At 33.2% G+C, this 24,573-nt stretch overlaps 2 protein-coding genes, 1 long non-coding RNA gene and 2 pseudogenes across 3 annotated transcripts; all 5 read right to left on the reverse strand.

Annotated features, from left to right (window-relative positions):
- Nucleotides 1-1,366: 1,366 nt before the first annotated feature.
- LOC116134614 lies at nt 1,367-5,061 on the reverse strand. The gene is made up of 4 exons (XM_031420294.1): nt 4,735-5,061; nt 3,757-3,986; nt 2,270-2,377; nt 1,367-1,661 (listed from the first exon to the last, which is right to left on the reverse strand). Exons 1-4 carry the CDS (start codon nt 4,934-4,936, stop codon nt 1,539-1,541), a joined length of 663 nt encoding a protein of 220 aa, XP_031276154.1. The 5' UTR covers nt 4,937-5,061; the 3' UTR covers nt 1,367-1,538.
- Nucleotides 5,062-6,528: 1,467 nt separating this feature from the next.
- On the reverse strand, nt 6,529-7,103 carry LOC116134561. Its single transcript, XR_004128767.1, has 3 exons — nt 6,958-7,103; nt 6,784-6,841; nt 6,529-6,681 (listed from the first exon to the last, which is right to left on the reverse strand). It is a non-coding gene; the product is annotated as an uncharacterized LOC116134561 (long non-coding RNA).
- Nucleotides 7,104-7,746: 643 nt separating this feature from the next.
- LOC116134620 (pyruvate kinase isozyme A, chloroplastic-like) lies at nt 7,747-11,816 on the reverse strand. The gene is made up of 7 exons (XM_031420299.1): nt 11,099-11,816; nt 10,852-10,939; nt 10,555-10,745; nt 10,006-10,124; nt 9,232-9,475; nt 8,891-9,125; nt 7,747-8,326 (listed from the first exon to the last, which is right to left on the reverse strand). The coding sequence occupies exons 1-7, from the start codon at nt 11,615-11,617 to the stop codon at nt 7,998-8,000; spliced, it is 1,725 nt and encodes a 574-aa protein (XP_031276159.1). The 5' UTR covers nt 11,618-11,816; the 3' UTR covers nt 7,747-7,997.
- Nucleotides 11,817-14,923: 3,107 nt separating this feature from the next.
- On the reverse strand, nt 14,924-19,914 carry LOC116134588 (annotated as a pseudogene).
- Nucleotides 19,915-20,420: 506 nt separating this feature from the next.
- LOC116134589 lies at nt 20,421-23,811 on the reverse strand (annotated as a pseudogene).
- Nucleotides 23,812-24,573: the final 762 nt, after the last annotated feature.

Here is a 24,573-nt window from a genome sequence, read left to right on the forward strand (position 1 = left end):
ATTTGTATAATTTAACAATTATTATGTCTTGATCTAATTAGTTTATTTTATTAGAATAAATTTGTTTACAATCTATTTTAAAAACATTGAATAAGCATAACCACGTAACGCGCGGACCCCATGTCTAGTTAAACTATGAGTCTCAATACTTTGGGGGGCGTTTGGCTAGGGGTATATGAGATTATTGAGGTTAAGTCATCATATATTACTTGATTACCACGTTTGGTTGTCAAGTAATATAAGATTCCGATAATCTTCCAATACCAATAGTGCTTACTGTTAGTAATATTGGAGATAATCTGATAACCTTCATTTTCTCAGGTATTGTAAAATTACCAAGGTAATCTTATTTTTGTTACAATTTTATCCCTTATTAATAAAATTTTAGGACAATAATACCCTTATTTTAAAATTAATTTACATAAATTAGCTTTTACTATTTTATCCAAATTAATTAACTTTTTAAATAAAATTACCCAACCGTCGCGGGAAGTTGTCGGAAGTCACTTGGATTTGCTATGACTAGCCCATCGTCATTGAGAGGCTTCGATATAGCCATTTCTGGTCGAAAAGGCCATATCGGAGCAGATCTGACCGTTAACGACGAGATCTATGGCCTTTTTCAACCATATCTAAATGAAATCTGATCGTTAATAATCAGATCTGCTCCAATATGGCCTTTTCAGCCATCAATATAGCAAAAAAGGGCCATATCGAAGCCTCCTAGTTATGATAGGCTACTCATGACGACTCCAAGTGACTTCCCACAGTGGCGAGTGATGGCAGGCAATGACTTCGGGTGATGAGAGTGATTTTGTTATAAATTAAAGTTTTATATAAGCGGAAACGTTTTAGCTAAATCTTAAATGTTGGGGGTTAAAAAAAATTATTCATAAATTAATAATAAAATTAATATTATATTAATATTTAAAAAGATGACAATTTAAATAACATACTCACTAATTTATTCCAATTAACCAAACACATTTTCTTAAAAATTTCAAGTAATCTTCAAGGTAATCTAACATTCCAATAATTCAATATTCCCAGTAATCATATATTCCCTAAACCAAACGCACCCTCTAAGTTATGTTTAACTTCGCGAAGGAAACATAAAAGTAAAATTAAATCTAACTCTAATGGCTAATTACCAATTTACCATAAAGAAAACAAAATAATCATTGGATGACTTAATGGTAAAAGAGTAAAAAGAGGTTCCATGAATTCCTAAATTCAAGTCCCTCCAAGCACTAATTAAACTAACCACTGGGACTCTTACTTGATCGACAATTCCAAGACCCGACACCCCCCGTGATAGAAAAAAAAAAAAAAAAAAAATTTACCAGAAGGATAATAACATGTTTCAAGCATGGGAAATGGAGCCAAGCATGCAAACTTTACCTTTGACGAGAATTGAGAAAAGTTCTTATTTACTTTTAGATTTACACAGAAAGAATTAGCAAAAGCGAATAAATTATGCTACAGATATCTATAATTAAAGTTTAAGAATGTAGTGTAGGTAAAACCCATTTGGTCCTTCAATTTACACGAGGAGCGATTTGTGATATCCTTTCATCTTCCAATAGCGCATACGGATCAACATACTGTGGTGGTGAAATAGGGGTCTGACTTCCATCATGAACAAAGGTTGGCCCAAAATACTGCCAAAACGAAAGAGTGAATCAGTCAATATCTATCTTTTCAACACAAAATAACCAAATCATGTTTATTCACTCCAAAAACTTCTTAAAGATGTTGTCATGCATACAATTCATATTAAAAATCTTAACATTGTCAAAGGATATTCCCCGTGACAACGATTATGATAATATGACTAATAATCAATTTTGGCCTGAGATTTCACTTGGTTTTCAAACTCGTTTTATTCTTGTTCAGACAACTGCAAATGGGTTCACTTCAGAAACTTCTCTCAAGCATCTTGCCAACATAAAATGTGAAATGCCTTCGACAAATTGCTCACACGTATTTTAAACAAAACAAAATCCAAATTACACTACATGATAACAAAAACCACATCCTAAATGAAATTCAACCTTTCAAATTTCAAATAAACCCTGATTATTCTTCCACTCACCAGGTAGCTGTAGGTTTCAAATAGCCAAATAACATGTATGACTATAATTATTAAAATTAGGCAACACCTAGAAAAATTTGGCATTGATCATAAAAAATTGATCCATAATATAATAAGCAACCGCATGTTAATATAAAATAGATCTATTGTGTTAGAACAAGAAAGAGAGCTTACCAAATAGAGGGCAGAAAAAGATGCCACAGTTATAAGGATCAATGGCCAAAATCCCAAGAAAAATGTTCCCCCAAGTGTTAGAAGGAGTTTAGCTCGTGGAATCAACCCCTGAAAAATATAGTAATGTAAGTCCATTTTCTCTTAAATGCACCCATATCATGCATACAGAAGCCAACAAAACTAACAGGGTTAAATTTCCACTATAACTATTTTTTTATTTTTATAAGAAATAAGGTAAAGACAAACTTTGGTACTAATTTTATACGGAAAAAAACATCACCATTTTGATCACAAGCAATAGGCTTCTTGAACAAGGACCATTGAAATTTAATGAGATTGAAATGAATACAGATTTATATGAACATAAAATATAAGTATTAAACTAACAAACAATGGCCAGCACAAACAACAGCTCCGCAAAAAACAAATTGCAGGAAACTTTACAGAAGCCTTGCCATGTAATTTACCTTACTTTAACAGGAGATGAAAATTTGTTCCTTTTCTCTTTACAATAATGTGTTACTAAATCTAGACAAGTGAAATTTGTAAATGAACTTCCAGGGAAACACGTATGTTTCTTGTGCTCCAAAAGGTATCATGCAACTAGTTTAGATGAATTCAAACACAAAATTCCAATAGCAATACTGCTCGAGACCCAACTTATGCAATGGAAACATATGAAACAAACCAATTAGAGTACCTTTACAATTCAGTAGGGAAAAAAGTCCATAAGGATTATAAACAGAAAAGTAATTCTTAGTGACAAGTTGCCTAAAGTTTCATGTTTTTCTTTATTAGAGGCTCAAATGTCATAGTTAGAGTATGCAAGGAGACAAACCATCGTCTAAATAATGTCCTTTATAGACTATATTATATATAACAGGGAGACCAATGTTCAAAGGCCAATCAGGTAAAAATGTTATAGATAGTCATTAACCTCCCCTGTTTCTCAATCCTCTAAGCAAATATTTGACTTTTCATAGGATCAAATTTTCTTCAACCGTTTCCTATAATGTGACTAGAGATAAAAATGAGTTGGGCAGCTTGACCCTAGAAATCAAAAGGGTTTCAAACATTTCATGCTGCACATCATTGTAGTGTCTACAAATAATTAGCAGAAAAATGAAAAATATGAGTTTCTAGAACAAATATTTCTCTGAAATAAAACATTATTCATTTTAAAATAAATTTCCATGTTATCCTTCTGGAATTCTGTTTAGGAAGAAATTTTCAGTGTGAAATTCTAAATTAGCAATCATTAGAGGAGAAAAAGAAATAAAGAACAAAAAATCAACAATCATTTCACCAAAGTAGTAAAATAAAAAATGGATTTTTTTAACGCAAACAGACATGGCTGAATCTTTTGGAGTTTCATGTGTTTGAAATATATACAAGGAAATAATGACTTAGTTCTAAGGCAGTTTACCAGGAAGCATAAATTTAAAAATTTCTACATAAATCAATAAATAAGGAAAAAGAATGTCAACCTCAAGGCCTTCACTATTCAATGCCATGGAGCGCTCCCTTTGATTAGATAGACTTTTATCTAATTTAGCTGAGACTGCATTTCTTTTTGAGAAACTTCTTTCTTCTTCCCTCAATTTCGTCTCACCATCCAATCCATAATCTGTCCTCTTTGTGTCCTCAAGCAATGAAGTTGGAGTCATGCCCCTTCTCTTTAGTTCCTTCATAAATAATGACTCTGGAGGCTCTTCACCTGGAAAACATATTCTATGAGGCAAAAAAAATAGTTGCATATGGACAACTGATAAAATTTCAGAGAATACTACTATAGCATAGGCAGAAAACATAAAATTCTAAGCCTCAACAGCTCAAAAAGGTCATCCTATAATCAATATAAACCAACACAAGCATACAAAAGGTGCTCCGAGACTTGCACATTAGATGTGTCTAAAATAACGTGAGCTATAAAAATCAAACGACTGGGCCAATCAATCATATACCACCTAATTCAAAAAATAAGTACTAAATTCCCCTTTATGATTTCTCATGCATTGCCACATGGTGTTTGCCTCCTAAATCAATTTGTTCTACTCTGACTCTATTTACAAATCACTAACTAAGCACCAAGTATTTTAAAAAATTGATAACTTAATAAATGCTAAATCCAATATTCCACTAGCTACAAAACCAAATTTCTTATTTTTTTTCACGTCAAAAAGACCAAATATTATTTAAATACTTCCAAAATCCACAATCCGATCCTGCATATGCTTATACTTACAAACACTTAATATCAACTGCAACAATTTATATGCTTTTAATAATAACAAAAAAAAAAAAAAAAAAAAAAAAATGGGAAACAAACTACGAAGTTTCAATCTTGTTTTAAATATTATAACAATTCTGCCTTAACAGAAACAAATTATAATTATAAATGAAAAATATAAACATCAATTACGAAAAATTAAAAACTCAAATAAAATGAATAAGAAACGACTTGCCGTTGGTTTGATTATTATCGCGGTCTTGAACAGCACAACAAACCCTAAAATTCCTGCCGGCGGAGCTATTCGACCGTTTATAACTTCTAAAACGGAGCGCCACTTTCCCGAAAGAATCCGATTTTCCGGGGAAATTAGAGTGAGGAACCGAAACGGGAGTTAGCAAAGTGGATTTCACAATCTGCAGAGAAGCGGCGGCCATTTCTTAGTTGTTTTCGTTGCTTTCTCGCATCAATTAGAGCAGATTTTCATACTCAGAAAATTAAAAATTTTTATTTTAGGAAAACAGAAAGGAATAATTCAGCTGTGATAGTGAAGCTTTTATATTTTTGTTCTAGAGGTGGCGAGAGGTGGGTGATTGTTTCCTAGTGTCACAGGTCGGCGTACGTTAGTTTTGGATAGTAGAAATGAGTAAAGTGCGCCGAAGATGACGTGGGAGGTTTGTGGCTTGAAGTTTGCGGTTGGACAGAATCAGAAGAATGGTGGCGTCACTCGTTGAGTGAGTTTAACTGTTTAAGTTTGAGTTAAATCATATTCGTCCCTGAGGTATGGCCCAAATAACAAAAAGTCCACTAGATACTGATATTTAGTTCTTGTCAGGTTTCAGGTTTCTGGTTTTTGATTTTTTTTTTTAACTATCTAAAATACCCTCAGCCTGTTAATTTTTATTTTCTTTTAACTAATGGAACTGTCCTAAATTTATAACAAAATTCACAGTTAGTAGCTGTTAATTTTTTTATAATTTTATTAATTTTGAATTTCATTTGCATAAGAAAATAATAGAGATATTTTCTCTCCTTACAGTCGGATGACAAACCTTTTAACCATTGGAATTATTCATGGGGTCTTGTCTTCGAGTCGTGGGAGAGACAATTATCGGGTTTACTATATATATATATATATAATAATAATAATAATAGGGATATTTTAGACAAGAAAAAAAATTTAAAGCTGCTATCTTATAAGGATCTAAGTGTTACTATCAGATTCTACTGGACCTAACTGAAGGAACAAATGTTAACTCGCTTAGGTTTGGACCGTCACGTGTCCTTGAAATATAATTAAATTTTGTAGATAATAAAAAAAATTGATAATTTGATTGAAATGTTATGGTCAGACTAAAAAACAGAAAGAAAAAAAAAATGAAAAGGTTATATTTAATATTAGGACGAATGCATGAATACATTAATCTGTAAAATAATTAAAATAAAGTTAGATTAATCAATATTATAAATGTATGATACATATTATATAGATGCTGAAATTAAATATATAATATTCTATATTTTGTGAAAAATATATTATGGTATGTTAACATGACCCGAGAATTAAAAATGTATAGTATTCGGAGTATAATATTAATAACATGTAGAGTGTTTCAACTCTATTAATACAATACAGCTACTGGGTGGACTTTTCCGCCTCGTGATTCACGGTGCCCATTTCATTTTCTCTTTGGCAGTTGACCAGACAGAAATATTCAATTCAATTTAATCGACAATACCCACTTATAAAATTACCTTAAATTTTCTCTCTGGGCGAACCTTTTAGGGTTTGTTTGGGAATTTTATGGTAGCGGTTATAAGGTAAACTATCGGTTTTGAGGGTAAATCATCGTAGCGATTTTGAGGGATTTTTAGTAGCGGTTTTTAAAACATCCAACCTGTGTTTGAGAGTTTATTTTCCAACGATTTTAACAGTTTTTTTAAATAATAAATTTATATATATGCCCATAAAATTAAAACAGCCAAAAACAGAATGCTTGAACAATTTTAATTAAACTCATACCCAAAAAGTGATTGCAAAAACAGAACAAAGAGCACAAAAAAGGTGAAATCCAGCAACCTGGTCAGACAGTGGCTCTAGTTTCAGACCTTCCACTGTGACTTCTCTTATGGTCTTCGTTTGGGCAATTTGTTTCAAACTTGAACGTGATTCTCCAAAGGCCTGCAATCATAGATGTGACATCAATCTAGGAGTAAAAATAAAAAAAATTCACAAACATATAACCACAACCAGTTCAGCAAACTGAGAAAAAGAATCTCTTACCCTCGTGCTGCCTTTCCATCCACATTTTGTACGAAAACACATCCATAAAGCTATGACTCTGATCACACAGAAATTCCGAAAAAGGAACTGATAGGTAAGTGGTGATCTGTTAAGAACAGAAAAAGAAGAAATTACAAAGAAGGAAAGTATAGATAGCGTACCCAGATAGCGTACCCATCAGGGCTGATGTAAACAGACAAGCTTTTTTCCTCTGAATCACCACCATTGCACTAATATACAAAGAATAATGAAAAACAACAAAACCAATATTGTTGTTAAAACCATTCACTCACTTCGTTAGAGAGAGAAAGCAACAGCAGCAAGAGATTTGTGTGCAGCAAAAGGATTATTAATGGAAAGGGATTTTTTGGGATAAAATTGTTAAACTAGCCAAAACACCCTGATTTGGGGTGTTTTATAAATCCCTCAAAAATATACTACACTAGTTTTTTAGGGTTTTAAAATCAGTCAAAACCAGCCCATTAAAAATCTGACAAATAATGGTTTTTAAACACTTCAAAACCAGTTTAATTAAAAACCCCCCAAAACCAGTAAAAAAAAAAAACTCCTAAGCAGACCCTTAGCCACTAGAGTTAACTGTATCCAAAGGGTCTTGTCTTTGAGTCACAAGAGAGATACATACCTTATGTATACAATTACCATAATCCATTAAGCTTGTAAAGTATTTTATGACCTTGAAATTTAGATAGACTCTAATATGGGTTTAGACACAATTAATTACCTTAGAAAATAAATTACCTTAAATTTAAAATATGTGATGATTGTTTAAATTTAAAATATTTTTTACTTGTTTGGCAGCTAATTTAGGCTTTAAGAAAACGATAAAATGAAGGTTACGAATTGAAGTAGAGTGTGTTTGAGGAAGGAGTTTACGTATACGGTGAGGTTGCGAAATCTTAAATCACCTGCAAAATCTGGATTTATACGGCTAAAATTTTGGTAACAAAAGTGACATGTGTGTCATTTAGTTGTGGGCTCATACACCAAATTCAAACTTTCAAGATTCATTTTGGCTGTTTAGGCACGTCCAACATTCTACAATTCTACTTTCATAAGATGTAAATTGATAGCATCTAAACATAATGCACATTACACATTCTCACAGATTGGAAATTTGCTTTGTCTTTTCATAGAACTTGCCTTCTTCTCTCTACAGCTTGATTAAAACGATACTTAGAAGATAAAATATCTCATTAAACAATGGTCTTCACTTGGATAGATTGGAATGCTGTTGAAGTAACATAAGCTGGAATTAAATCTGACACCACCAAAACAGAATCACCCTGTATTACCATCCCCTTCGATTTCATGAGATCTATGGTTTTTGATACATTAGCTTCCATGTCATCTGATAGGTCAACAAGGAGGGGAATGACTCCCCATTGCAAATTCAGAGCCATCCGGGTGCTGTCATCATTAGTGAAAGCAAATATGGGAGGGTGTGGACGGTTACAAGACAAGAGAGATGCCATATGCCCGTGTTTTGTGTACACAAAGATGGCATCTACACCAAGATTTTTAGCTGCAGAAAAAGAAAAAAAAAAAAAAAAAAGCCCAAATTATTTGTGAGGGAGTATGTGCTAAGAGTCTCAAAATGGGTACTCAATTACATATATTACGAAAAATAAAAATCTTAATTAAGACAAGTGAAACAGATGGTGCTTATATTTGTATGTGAACATCTGCATAAACAATGTAATTACATCACAAAATTGAACATCAATTACTAAATGCGACTCAAACTGCTAATTTCATGCCTTCATCCAGTGTTATCTCGTGAGAATATTGTTATTTCATTGGTCCAGGTTTCATCTTGTTTCCATTGGACCAAGAAGTGATGTACATTAGTGATCTAGTATTATATCCTTTTTACCATATAAATCACACTTTATATTTATAATAATCCCAGTTATTGACAATGAATGCATGGTGCGCTGAAAACACTTCCTCATAGACTCATTGACAATTTATTTATTTATTTATTTTTTGACAAGATAGTACTAATATGCTTGATAGTGAGATTGCAGATAATGTGTTTAATCAAAGTACTGAAGGATGATGGAACAGTGAGGAAAAGTAGTAGTACCCATTTCAACTGCACAACTGCAGATCTGCTCAGTGATGCGATCTGGTAGTGATACTCCTAATTGACGCTGGTTGAGAGCACTTTGTCGGTTTTCCTCACGACTCCACAGTTCCATTCGGCTGCTAGTCATTTGCAAGACAGAAATAGCCTTCTGTCCATATGGTCCAATTGCTGACTCTCCAGACAACATCAAGGCATCAGCATATTGTCTAACTGCTTCGGAAACATCTGCAACCTATTCATGCAAAGAAAATACTATTATACAAAAACATTCTCTGCCTAATACACAATGCCTAAACAACAGAATAACATTAACATATCATCAATTGTGAAAGAACTACCTCAGCACGTGTTGGAGTTGGATATTCAACCATTGACTCAAGAAGTTGAGAAGCTACAATCACTGGCTTGTTTAGCTGCCTGCATACATGGGTAATTTCTTCTTGGACTGTTGGAATCTGCTCAAGTGGAATTTCAACTCCAAGGTCGCCTCGAGCCACCATTATTCCATCAGAAGCCTCTACAATTTCTTCCAATTTCAGCACAGACTCCAGGTTTTCAATCTTTGCCAGTACTTTTATGGATCTGAAATGACCAAGTTTTTTCCTTTACAGTTCAAATTCCGAAAGATACCTAGAGCTAATGTCATTTGTATCCAGCATTCTACTTATTGCAGAAATTTTAGTTCAGGACACAATAATTTCTTCCAGTTGAAAGGCAAAAAGAAATGATTTTGTTATAATAATGATAAGATCAAGTATTATTGAAAAGAAAAAAATAAGACAATGGAATTCTTATAGGATGAGATTGTCGAGATAATAATGTCAGCAAATATTAGGATTGGTATGATAGTTTATGGAAAAAAATGAATATGAATCTGAAAATTGTTTCTGTTCTAAACTTCTAATGCATGTTGCAGAGTGAGAATTTTCTAATTTTGGCTTCATTCAGATGGACTTGAAAAAATATAAAGATAGAAGCTGACAAGTACATGCAAACATTATAGGATCATTTTGGTATAGATAATTTTTTTCTACCAAATTAGAGTATTATGGGAATAATTCAAGAAGCAGGTCTTAAATTTCCTATACTAGTAAGGATGTATACTTGCTTACTTTGTCGATTTCGAAGAGAGATAATTCTTCAAATGCCTGATAGAATCAGCATCACTTACAAATGACATGGCCACAAAATCAACTCCTTCGGAAATTCCAAACTCGATGTCTGCCCAATCCTGCGACATGAAAGGAAACCTTTTAATTGTTGGTATCACAGTATCATAAGAAGTATTATATTATGTTATCATCACCTGCAATGCAGCAGTAATATCATCTATAGTTACTAATCATCATAGCAGCACAGATCAGTTTTCTAACGGAAAATCAGTCTTTTGAGTATTTAATAAAAAAAGATTAAAATTTGTCCACATTTTTTCAGAACTTAGAATTCCAATTAATTCAAGAGAACATTATATGAGATACTTTAATATAAGGTAGGAACTGTATTAGTTAATATGGTTCAGCAGGCCTAACAAAAATACACCAGCTGGATATTTTCAATATAACATCACTTAGATGGTACTGTAGAGTAAGAATGCCGATGCAAATAACATTTGACTAGAGTCTATATACAAAAATTCAAATAAAGAGGCATATGAAATCCACCTTTTTTGACAGAGTAGGGAGCCCATAATTTCTCTCCACCAGCTTCCCATCTCTCCAGAAGCTAAATTTTGCTCGAGGTAGGAAAAGACCAGGATCTGTGCACTTACAACGCAAATCATTCCCAAGTTTTTCAATCACCTCAAAGCTTGCCATTCCTCCATCAATAACAAGCTCATCACCCACTTCAATGCCTGCCAAACATGAAATTTAATTTAGATGGACCATAAAGTTACAAAAGATTTCCCATTTTCATTTAAACAAATTGATTCTTGACACAATTAGTAATGCTTTAATTACCTTCAGAGAAGCCTTCATACTTTGCTTGCACTGTAAAAGGAAGAGATCCCTCAAACTTTTGAGCAGTAAATAACCATATTGAATCCACCTGTTGCCCAAATAAGAACCGTCAAAATTACTATATCTTCATCAAAATAACAAATGTAAACCAACATAAAAAGAAAGACTGATACCCAATTGAACCATTCTGATGCCCCTGCCCCATCTAAATTAATCCAAACCTAGAAGTGGGATTCTTGTTAAATACCTCAGCTTTGACAGAGAAAGGAGCACCATGGTCAACCACATGAATCTGACTACCTTCAGTATCAATCATCACAGCAACACAAAACCCCTTTTCATCATTCAACCTCTTGATCTTCCTAATCACATCACGATGCCACTCCCTAGAGTTGTGACACATGTTAAGCCGAGCCACATTCATGCCTCCGAAGGCCAACTTCTCCAAAGCTTCCTCTGAACAGCATGCAGGCCCAATTGTACACACCATCTTCGTCTTCCTCATCCCCATGAACCCCTTCTCTCTCAGTTCCCCCTCTGACACCACATCAAACCCCAAACTCAAACCCTGCAAACTCTTCTCTTGTAACACTACCCCTGCTTGAACTTCAGCCTTGATCTCACACTTGAACTTGAGATTTCTCCCATTGCAAGAAAACCCTCTTGCAAGATAAACTGGGGTGGCAGAAATCTGAGTCTTGAAACTGAAACTGGGAGTAATTTTGAGTAGAGTACGTGAAAGAATTGAATCACTTGCAACAGCCATTAAAGAGTCTAAGGAAGGTGGGTCTTTTTTAGCAAATATATCATGAAAGATCAAATTTTGAGAGTAGAAATAATCAAAAAGTGTAAGGCAGATGATAATAACGATGAATTTTTCGTGGCAAACTCCGTCAAGGATCCTGGAACTTTGTTTTAAGCAAAGACTAGACTCACCAGGGCTGTTGTACCACTACCAGCACAGGTGGTGGGTGACTTTTAATTAAAAATAAAAATAAAAAAATAAACAAATAGAAACTAGAAGAGGGTGGCTTGTTGTAGCAAGTTTTCTAACAATGGGCTAGGGCATCTTTAATGGGACACTAAATTAGTGTAAAAAATAAAAATGGTGTTGTTTAAATATTACTCCAACTTAATTCTAAAAGTAATACTAAATTGTTATTGATGAATAGTGTCACACTAAATTTGGTGTGATGTGACACTATTCATCCACACCAAAATACCAAATAATTTTTTCATTTTTCAATATAATTTTTTTTTCTTTTTCAAAATAAACCTTACATTTTAGCCATTAAATTAAATTTTATTACATTTATATCCTTATTTTTTATTTAATTATTAATTATATTAATATTTATAGTAATTTTATAATTCAAAAAATGATGAAAATTTGAAAACAAAACTTCATTTACAATGCAAATATTACACTTCAATAACTCAAAATAAATTAACACTCAAATTAAAAGAAAATATAACCCTAAAATATATTATTCTTAATATTTAATTAATATATATAAATAATTAGTGAAATAAATTAATTATTAAAAATTAATAGAAATAAAAAAACGAAGAATATTCTAAGAAGTATTCTTTTCAATATAATATTTGGTGTAATAGATCAGAGATGTAATAATAAAATTGTGCAAAAATTTGGTTTGAAGGATACACCAATGTGGTGTTTAATGCTTGGAGAAGGTCCTAAGGTTTAGAGCATTAAATAATTCGAAGAAAAGTTTAGGTAAGAAAGGGCGGTATTGATGGCAATGGTAGTCGTCCCAGTACTGGGTTTAGCTTATTTAGGATAATAACAAGCTTGAGTAATACTACATTTACAAAGAAATTTTATAAAGATTTCTATATAAAGTGATGTGACAAAAAATGAATGGAAGAGTGAATTTAATGAGTTTGACTTTTTGTTTTACTCTTCCATTTATATTTTGTCAACTCACTTTGTATGAAAATCTTTGTAAGTATAGTATTATTTGTACCTTTTTGTCCCTATTAGTAGCAATTTGCCAATTTAATCCCCGTCGAATCATCGATGCGAGCGACTAAAATAGTAAAATGTTACTGATAAGGAATAAAACGTTACTAAAAATTCTTTTAAGCTTAAATTGTACTCATTCTAAACCTCAGGGACTATATAAATTTCCCTGTTTTAGCTGTCCCTACGGCTATGCTGTGTTTGGTTCTTTTAGCTGTCTCTGTTGTCATTTTCTGCTTTGTTTTAATTGGTACTGCTGTAAAGGGGTTGTTGTGAACATGTGACGGTGATGAAATTTTGAAAAATGAAATAGAATTCCACTTGCATGTTTTATTAATTACATCTCTTTTATTTTTACTTCATTTGATTTGTTTTGTTTAGGAAATTATTAAGAATTCTTTTATCTCTTTCCTTGATCGAAAAATAAATTTTATGAAGAATTTAATTTTTAAGTTTGAAATACAGTAAAATGTTTAATTGTATTGATGGGTACTTTTAAATAGAATGTTATTACTATGATGTTGGTATATTATTAATATAAGTTATTGTAACAGAAAAATTTGACATTAATTCATAATAATTTAAAAATTAAATATTATGAAAAGAGTAATGCTACATTTAATTAAAAATTTATGTGGTTATGACATATGTCACATCATGATATAATGAATATGATATAAAAGAATAGTATAAATGTAACAATATTACTCTTATGAGAAAGTATTCACATGAACTCTTGAGTCAAGTGTAAGCATGGTTAAGTGAAGCTTTTTCGAAAATTTGAATATTTTGGGATCTTCTGATATTGCCATTTGGATTCTCTCCTGTTTTTATTATTATTGTTAAATTACTTAATTAATTTAATCAAATATTGTTTATTTCACATTCAAGTTTATTTTTTTAGAGGGCTGTTTTTTAAGCTCCAAATTTATTTCTAACTTTGAATAATAATTTTTAAAAGACAACGAATCTTCTTACCCTTTGCTGCCTTTCATCCACATTTTGTACGAAAAACCATCCATAAAGCTACGACTCTGATCACACAGATTCCGAAAAAGGAACTGATAGGTAAGTGGTGATCTGTAAGAACAGAAAAAGAAGAAATTACAAAGAAGGAAAGTATAGATAGCGTACCCATCAGGGCTGATGTAAAGACAAGCTTTTTTCTCTGAATCACCACCATTGCACTAATATACAAAGAATAATGAAAAACAACAAAACCAATATTTGGTTAAAACCATTCACTCACTTCGTTAGAGAGAGAAACAACAGCAAGAGATTTGTGTCAGAAAGGATTATTAATGGAAAAGGATTTTTTGGGATAAAATTGTTAAACTAGCCAAACACCCGATTTGGGGTGTTTATAAACCCTCAAAAATATACTACACGTTTTTAGGGTTTTAAAATCAGTCAAAACCAACCCATTAAAAATCTGGCAAATATGGTTTTAAACACCTCAAAACCAGTTAATTAAAAACCCCAAAACCATAAAAAAAAAAACTTCAAGCAGTACTACCACTAGAGTTAACTAGTACCAAAGGGCTTGTTTTGGTCACAAGAGAGATACATACCTATGTATACATTACCATAATCCATTAAGCTTGTAAAGTATTTTATGACCTTGAATTTAGAGACTCTAAGGGTTTAGAACATTAATTACCTAGAAAATAAATTACCTTAAATTTAATATGTGATGATTGTTTAAATTTAAAATATTTTTTACTTGTTTGGCAGCTAATTTGGCTTTAAGAAAACGATAAAATGAAGGTTACATTGAAGTAGAGTGTGTTTGAGGAAGGAGTTTACGTATACGGTGAGGTTGCGAAATCTTAAATCACCTGCAAAATCTGGATTTATACGGCTAATTTTGGTAACAAAAGTGGCATGTGTCATTTAGTTGTGGGCTCATACACCAAATTCAAACTTTCAAGATTCATTTGGCTGTTTAGGCACGTCCAACATTCTACAATTCTACTTTCATAAGATGTAAATTGATAGATCTAAACATAATGCACATTACACATTCTCACAGATTGGAAATTTGCTTTGTCTTTTCATAGAACTTGCCTTCTTCTCTCTACAGCTTGATTAAACGATACTTAGAGATAAAATTCTCATAAACATGGTCTTCACTTGGATAGATTGGAATGCTGTTGAAGTAACATAAGCTGGAATTAAATCTGACACCACCAAAACAGAATCACCCTGTATTACCATCCCCTTCGATTTCATGAGATCTATGGTTTTTGATACATTAGCTTCCATGTCATCTGATAGGTCAACAAGGAGGGGAATGACTCCCATTGCAAATTCAGAGCCATCCGGGTGCTGTCATCATTATGGAAGCAAATATGGGAGGGTGTGGACGGTTACAAGACAAGAGAGATGCCATATGCCCGTGTTTTGTGTACACAAAGATGGCATCTACACCAAGATTTTTAGCTGCAAAAAAGAAAAAAAAAAAAAAAGCCCAATTATTTGTGGGAGTATGTGCTAAGAGTCTCAAATGGGTACTCAATACATATATTACGAAAAATAAAAATCTTAATTAAGACAAGTGAAACGATGGTGCTTATATTTGTATGTGAACTCTGCAAAACAATGTAATTACATCACAAAATTGAACATCAATTACTAAATGCGACTCAAACTGCTAATTCATGCCTTCTCCAGTGTTATCCGTGAGAATATTGTTATTTCATTGGTCCAGGTTTCATCTTGTTTCCATGGACCAAGAAGTGATGTACATTAGTGATTAGTATTATATCCTTTTACTATAAAATCACACTTTATATTTATAATAATCCCAGTTATTGACAATGAATGCATGGTGGCTGAAAACACTTCCTCATAGACTCATTGACAATTTATTTATTTATTTATTTTTGACAAGATAGTAATAATATGCTTGATAGTGAGATTGCAGATAATGTGTTTAATCAAGTACTGAAGGATGATGGAACAGTGAGGAAAAGTAGTAGTACCCATTTCAACTGCAACTGCAGATCTGCTCAGGATGCGATCTGGTAGTGATACTCTAATTGACGCTGAGGAGCACTTGTCGGTTTTCCTCACGACTCCACAGTTCCATTGGCTGCTAGTCATTTGCAAGACAGAAATAGCCTTCTGTCCATATGGCCAATTGCTGACTCTCCAGACAACATCAAGGCATCAGCATATTGTCTAACTGCTTCGGAAAACATCTGCAACCTATTCATGCAAAGAAAATACTATTATACAAAAACATTCTCTGCCTAATACACAATGCCTAAACAACAGAATAACATTAACATATCATCAATTGTGAAAGAACTACCTCAGCACGTGTTGGAGTTGGATATTCAACCATGACTCAAGAAGTTGAGAAGCTACAATCATGGCTTGTTTAGCTGCTGCATACATGGGTAATTTCTTCTTGGACTGTTGGAATCTGCTCAAGTGGAATTTCAACTCCAGGTCGCCTCGAGCCACCATATCATCAGAAGCCTCTACAATTTCTCCAATTTCAGCACAGACTCCAGGTTTTCAATCTTTGCCAGTACTTTATGGATCTGAAATGACCAAGTTTTTTCCTTTACAGTTCAATTGAAAGATACCTAGAGCTAATGTCATTTGTATCCAGCATTCTACTTATTGCAGAAATTTTAGTTCAGACACAATAATTTCTTCCAGTTGAAAGGCAAAAAGAAATGATTTGTTTAATAATGATAAGATCAAGTATTATTGAAAGAAAAAAAATAAGCAATGGAATCTTATAGGATGAGATTGTCGAGATAATAATGTCAGCAAATTTAGGTTGGTATGATAGTTTATGGAGAAAAAATGAATATGAATCTGAAAATTGTTTCTGTTTAAACTTCTAATGCATGTTGCAGAGTGAGAATTTTCTAATTTTGGCTTTCATTAGATGGACTTGAAAAAATATAAAGATAGAAGCTGACAAGTACATGCAAACATTATAGGATCTTTGGTATATAATTTTTTCTACCAAATAGAGTATTATGGGAATATTCAAGAAGCAGGTCTTAAATTCCTATACTAGTAAGGATGTATACTGCTTACTTTGTCGATTTCGAAAGAGAGTAATCTTTCAAATGCCTGATAGAATCAGCATCACTTACAAATGACATGGCCACAAAATCAACTCCTTCGGAAATTCCAAACTCGAGTCTGCCCAATCCTGCGACCTGAAAGGAACCTTTAATTGTTGGTATCACAGTATCATAAGAAGTATTATATTATGTTATCATCACCTGCAATGCAGCAGTAATATCTCTAGTTAAATCATCATAGCAGCACAGATCAGTTTTCTAACGGAAAATCAGTCTTTTGAGTATTAATAAAAAAAGTAAAATTTGTCCACATTTTTCAGAACTTAGAATTCCAATTAATTCAAGAGAACTTATATGAGATACTTTAATTAAGGTAGGAACTTATTAGTTAATAGGTTCAGCAGGCCTAACAAAATACACCAGCTGGATATTTTCAATTAACCTCACTTAGATGGTACTGTAGAGTAAGAGCCGATGCAAAACATTTGACTAGAGTTTATATACAAAAATTCAAATAAAGGGCATATGAAATCCACCTTTTTTGACAGGTAGGGAGCCCATAATTTCTCTCACCAGCTTCCCATCTCTCCAGAAGCTAAATTTGCTCGAGGTAGGAAAAGACCAGGATCTGTGACTTACAACGCAAATCATTCCCAAGTTTTTCAATCACCTCAAAGCTTGCCATTCTCCCATCAATAACAAGCCATCACCCACTTCAATGCCTGCACAACATGAAATTTATTTAGATGGACATAAAGTACAAAAGATTCCATTTTCATTAAACAAATTGATTCTTGACAATAGTAATGCTTTAATACCTTCAGAGAAGCCTTCATACTTTGCTTGCAACTGTAAAAGGAAGAGATCCCTCAAACTTTTGAGCAGTAAATAACCATATTGATCACCTGTTGCCCAAATAAGAACCGTCAAAATTACTATCTTCATCAAAATAACAAATGTAAACCAACATAAAAGAAAGACTGACACCCAATTGAACCATTCTGATGCCCCTGCCCCATCTAAATTAATCCAAACCTAGAAGTGGGATTCTTGTTAAATACCTAGCTTTGACAGAGAAAGGAGCACATGGTCAACCACATGAATCTGACTACCTTCAGTATCAATCATCACAGCAACACAAAACCTTTTCATCATTCAACCTCTTGATTTCCTAATCACATCACGATGCCACTCCCTAGAGTTGTGACACATGTTAAGCCGAGCCACATTCAGCCTCCCAAGGCCAACTTCTCCAAAGCTTCCTCTGATCTTATAAGGATCTAAGTGTTACTATCAGATTCTACTGGACCTAACTGAAGGAACAAATGTTAACTCGCTTAAGTTTGGACCGTCACGTGTCCTTGAAATATAATTAAATTTTGTAGATAATAAAAAAAATTGATAATTTGATTGAAATGTTATGGTCAGACTAAAAAACAGAAAGAAAAAAAAAAAAATGAAAAGGTTATATTTAATATTAGGACGAATGCATGAATACATTAATCTGTAAAATAATTAAAATAAAGTTAGATTAATCAATATTATAAATTTATGATACATATTATATAGATGCTGAAATTAAATATATAATATTCGATGTTTTGTGAAAAATATATTATGGTATGTTAACATGACCCGAGAATTAAAAATGTATAGTATTCGGAGTATAATATTAATAACATGTATAATGTTTCAACTCTATTAATACAATACAGCTACTGGGTGGACTTTTCTTACTCGTGATTCACGGTAGCCATTTCATTTTCTCTTTGGCAGTTGACCAGACAGAAATATTCAATTCAATTTAATTGACAATACCCACTTATAAAATTACCTTAAATTATCTCTCTGGGCGAACCTTTTAGGGTTTGTTTGAAAATTTCATAGTAGCGGTTATAAGGGTAAACCATCATAACGGTTTTGAGGATAAATCACCGTAACGATTTTGAGGGATTTTTAGTAGCGGTTTTTAAAACATCCGACCTGTGTTTGAGAGTTTATTTTCCAACAATTTTAACAGTTTTTTTAAATGATAAATTTACATATATGTACATAAAGTTAAAACAGTCAAAAACAGAATGCTTGAGGTATCAAACAACTTTAATTAAACTCATACCCAAAAAGTGATTGCAAAAACAGAACAAAGAGCACAAAAAAGGTGAAATCCAGCAACCTGGTCAGACAGTGGCTCTAGTTTCAGACCTTCCACTGTGACTTCTCTTATGGTCTTCGTTTGGGCAATTTGTTTCAAATTTGAACGTGATTCTCCAAAGGCCTGCAATCATAGATGTGACATCAATCTAGGAGTAAAAATAAAAAAAATTCACAAACATATAACCACAACCAGTTCAGCAAACTGAGAAAAGTAATCTCTTACCCCTCGTGCTGCCTTTCATCCACATTTTGTACGAAAACATCCATAAAGCTATGACTCTGATCACACAGAAATCCGAAAAAGGAACTGATAGGTAAGTGGTGATCTGTTAAGAACAGAAAAAGAAGAAATTCAAAGAAGGAAAGTATAGATAGCGTACCCAGATAGCGTACCCACAGGGCTGATGTAAACAGACAAGCTTTTTTCCTGAATCACCACCATTGCACTAATATACAAAGATAATGAAAAACAACAAAACCAATATTGTTGTTAAAACCATTCACTCACTTCGTTAGAGAGAGAAAGCAACAGCAGCAAGAGATTTGTGTGCAGCAAAGGATTATTAATGGAAAGGATTTTTTGGGATAAAATTGTTAAACTAGCCAAACACCTGATTGGGGTGTTTATAAATCCCTCAAAAATAATACACTAGTTTTTTAGGGTTTTAAAATCAGTCAAAACCAGCCCATTAAAAATCTGACAAATAATGGTTTTAAACACTTCAAAACCAGTTTAATTAAAAACCCCCCAAAACCAGTAAAAAAAAAAACTCTAAGCAGACCCTTAGCCACTAGAGTTAACTGTATCCAAAGGGTCTTGTCTTTGAGTCACAAGAGAGATACATACCTTATGTATACATTACCATAATCCATTAAGCTTGAAAGATTATGACCTTGAAATTTAGATAGACTCTAATATGGGTTTAGACACAATTAATTACCTTAGAAATAAATTACCTTAAATTTAAAATAGTGATGATTGTTAAATTTAAAATATTTTTTACTTGTTGGCAGCTAATTTAGGCTTTAAGAAAACGATAAAATGAAGGTTACGAATTGAAGTAGAGTGTGTTTGGGAAGGAGTTTACGTATACGGTGAGGTTGCGAAATCTTAAATCACCTGCAAATCTGGATTTAACGGCTAAAATTTTGGTAAAGTGACATGTGTGTCATTTAGTTGTGGGGCATACACCAAATTCAAACTTTCAAGATTCATTTTGGCTGTTTAGGCACGTCCAACATTCTACAATTCTACTTTCATAAGATGTAAATTGATAGCATCTAAACATAATGCACATTACACATTCTCACAGATTGGAAATTTGCTTTGTCTTTTCATAGAACTTGCCTCTTCTCTCTACAGCTTGATTAAACGATACTTAGAAGATAAAATATCTCATTAAACAATGGTCTTCACTTGGATAGATTGGAATGCTGTTGAAGTAACATAAGCTGGAATTAAATCTGACACCACCAAAACAGAATCACCCTGTATTACCATCCCTTCGATTTCATGAGATCTATGGTTTTTGATACATTAGCTTCCATGTCATCTGATAGGTCAACAAGGAGGGAATGACTCCCCATTGCAAATTCAGAGCCATCCGGGTGCTGTCATCATTAGTGAAAGCAAATATGGGAGGGTGTGGACGGTTACAAGACAAGAGAGATGCCATATGCCCGTGTTTTGTGTACACAAAGATGGCATCTACACCAAGATGTTAGCTGCACAAAAGAAAAAAAAAAAAAAGCCAAATTATTTGTGAGGGAGTATGTGCTAAGAGTCTCAAAATGGGTACTCAATTACTATATTACGAAAGATAAAAATCTTAATTAAGACAAGTAAACAGATGGTGCTTATATTTGTATGTGAACATCTGCATAAACAATGTAATTACATCACAAAATTGAACATCAATTACTAATGCGACTCAAACTGCTAATTTCATGCCTTCCTCCAGTGTTATCTCGTGAGAATATGTTATTTCATTGCCAGGTTTCATCTGTTTCCATTGGACCAAGAAGTGATGTACATTAGTGATGTAGTATATATCCTTTTACCATATAAATCACACTTTATATTTATAATAATCCCAGTTATTGACAATGAATGCAGGTGGCTGAAAACACTTCCTCATAGACTCGACAATTTATTTATTTATTTATTTTTGACAAGATAGTTATAATATGCTTGATAGTGAGATTGCAGATAATGTGTTTAATCAAAGTACTGAAGGATGATGGAACAGTGAGGAAAAGTAGTAGTACCCATTTCAACTGCACAACTGCAGATCTGCTCAGTGATGCGATCTGGTAGTGATACTCCTAATTGACGCTGGTTGAGAGCACTTTGTCGGTTTTCCTCACGACTCCAAAGTTCCATTCGGCTGCTAGTCATTGCAAGACAGAAATAGCCTTCTGTCCATATGGTCCAATTGCTGACTCTCCAGACAACATCAAGGCATCAGCATATTGTCTAACTGCTTCGGAAACATCTGCAACCTATTCATGAAAGAAAATACTATTATACAAAAACATCTCTGCCTAATACAATGCCTAAACAACAGAATAACATTAACTATCATCAATTGTGAAAGAAACATCAGCACGTGTTGGAGTTGGATATCAACCATTGACTCAAGAAGTTGAGAAGCTACAATCACTGGCTTGTTTAGCTGCCTGCTACACATGGGTAATTTCTTCTTGGACTGTTGGAATTGCTCAAGTGGAATTTCAACTCCAAGGTCGCCTCGAGCCACCATTATTCCATCAGAAGCCTCTACAATTTCTTCCAATTTCAGCACAGACTCCAGGTTTTCAACTTTGCCAGTACTTTTATGGATCTGAAATGACCAAGTTTTTTCCTTTACAGTTCAAATTCGAAAGATACCTAGAGCTAATGTCATTTGTATCCAGCATTCTACTTTTGCAGAAATTTTAGTTCAGGACACAATAATTTTCCAGTTGAAAGGCAAAAAGAAATGATTTTGTTATATAATGATAAGATCAGTATTATTGAAAAGAAAAAAATAAGACAATGGAATTCTTATAGGATGAGATTGTCGAGATAATAATGTCAGCAAATATTAGGATTGGTATGATAGTTTATGGAAAAAAATGAATATGAATTGAAAATTGTTTCTGTTCTAAACTTCTAATGCATGTTGCAGAGGGAGAATTTTCTAATTTTGGCTTCATTCAGATGGACTTGAAAAAATATAAAGATAGAAGCTGCAAGTACATGCAAACAATATAGGATCATTTTGGTATAGATAATTTTTTTCTACCAAATTAGAGTATTATGGGAATAATTCAAGAAGCAGTCTTAAATTTCCTATACTGTAAGGATGTATACTTGCTTACTTGTCGATTTCGAAGAGAGATAATTCTTCAAATGCCTGAAGAATCAGCATCACTTGCAAATGACATGGCCACAAAATAACTCCTTCGGAAATTCCAAACTCGAGTCTGCCCAATCCTGCGACATGAAAGGAAACTTTTAATTGTTGGTATCACAGTATCATAGAAGTATTATATTATGTTATCATCACCTGCAATGCAGCAGTGATATATCTATAGTTACTAATCATCATAGCAGCACAGATCAGTTTTCTAACGGAAAATCAGTCTTTTGAGTATTTAATAAAAAAGATTAAAATTTGTCCACATTTTTTCAAATTAGAATTCCAATTAATTCAAGAGAACATTAATGAGATACTTTAATATAAGGTAGGAACTTTATTAGTTAATATGGTTCAGCAGGCCTAACAAAACTACACCAGCTGGATATTTCAATTAACATCACTAGATGGTACTGTAGAGTAAGAATGCCGATGCAAATAACATTTGACTAGAGTCTATATACAAAAATTCAAATAAAGAGGCATATGAAATCCACCTTTTTGACAGAGTAGGGAGCCCATAATTTCTCTCCACCAGCTTCCCATCTCTCCAGAAGCTCAATTTTGCTCGAGGTAGGAAAAGACCAGGATCTGTGCACTTACAACGCAAATCATTCCCAAGTTTTTCAATCACCTCAAAGCTTGCCATTCCTCCATCAATAACAAGCTCACACCCACTAATGCCTGCCAAACATGAAATTTAATTTAGATGGACCATAAAGTTACAAAAGATTTCCCATTTTCATTAAACAAATTGATTCTTGACACAATTAGTAATGCTTTAATACCTTCAGAGAAGCCTTCATACTTTGCTTGCACTGTAAAAGGAAGAGACCCTCAAACTTTTGAGCAGTAAATAACCATATTGAATCCACCTGTTGCCCAAATAAGAAACCGTCAAAATACTATATCTTCATCAAAATAACAAATGTAAACCAACATAAAAAAAAGACTGATCACCCAATTGAACCATTCTGTGCCCCTGCCCCATCTAAATTAATCCAACTAGAAGTGGGATTCTTGTTAATACCTCAGCTTTGACAGAGAAAGGGCACCATGGTCAACCACATGAATCTGACTACCTTCAGTATCAATCATCACAGCAACACAAAACCCCTTTTCATCATTCAACCTCTTGATCTTCCTAATCACATCACGATGCCACTCCCTAGAGTGTGACACATGTTAAGCCGAGCCACATTCATGCTCCGAAGGCCAACTCTCCAAAGCTTCCTCTGAACAGCATGCAGGCCCAATTGTACACACCATTTCGTCTTCCTCATCCCCATGAACCCCTTCCTCTCAGTTCCCCCTCTGACACCACATCAAACCCCAAACTCAAACCCTGCAAACTCTTCTCTTGTAACATACCCGCTTGAACTTCAGCTTGATCTCACCTTGAACTTGAGATTTCTCCCATTGCAAGAAAACCCTCTTGCAAGATAAACTGGGGTGGCAGAAATCGAGTCTTGAAACTGAAACTGGGAGTAATTTTGAGTAGAGTACGTGAAAGAATTGAATCATTGCAACAGCCATTAAAGAGTCTAAGGAAGGTGGGTCTTTTTTAGCAAAATATCATGAAAGATCAAATTTTGAGAGTAGAAATAACAAAAAGTGTAAGGCAGATGATAATAACGATGAATTTTTCGTGGCAAACTCCGTCAAGGATCCTGGAACTTTGTTTTAAGCAAAGACTAGACTCACTAGGCTGTTGACCACTACCAGCACAGGTGGTGGGTGACTTTTAATAAAAAAAATAAAAAAAAATAAACAAATAGAAAATGAAGAGGGTGGCTGTTGTGGCAAGTTTTCAACATGGGCTAGGGCATCTTTAATGGGACACTAAATTAGTGTAAAAAATAAAATGGTGTTGTTTAAATATTACTCCAACTTAATTCTAAAGATACTAAATTGTTATTGATGAATAGTGTCACACTAAATTTGGTGTGATGTGACCTATTCATCCACACCAAAATACCAAATAATTTTTCATTTTTCAATATAATTTTTTTTTCTTTTTCAAAAAAAACCTTACATTTTAGCCATTAAATTAAATTTTATTACATTATATCCTATTTTTATTTAGTTTTGTATTTAATTATTAATTATATTAATATTTATAGTATTTATA

This window comes from Pistacia vera, unplaced genomic scaffold (genome assembly GCF_008641045.1).
Source record: "Pistacia vera cultivar Batoury unplaced genomic scaffold, PisVer_v2 Contig29, whole genome shotgun sequence".
Classification (NCBI taxonomy): domain Eukaryota; kingdom Viridiplantae; phylum Streptophyta; class Magnoliopsida; order Sapindales; family Anacardiaceae; genus Pistacia; species Pistacia vera.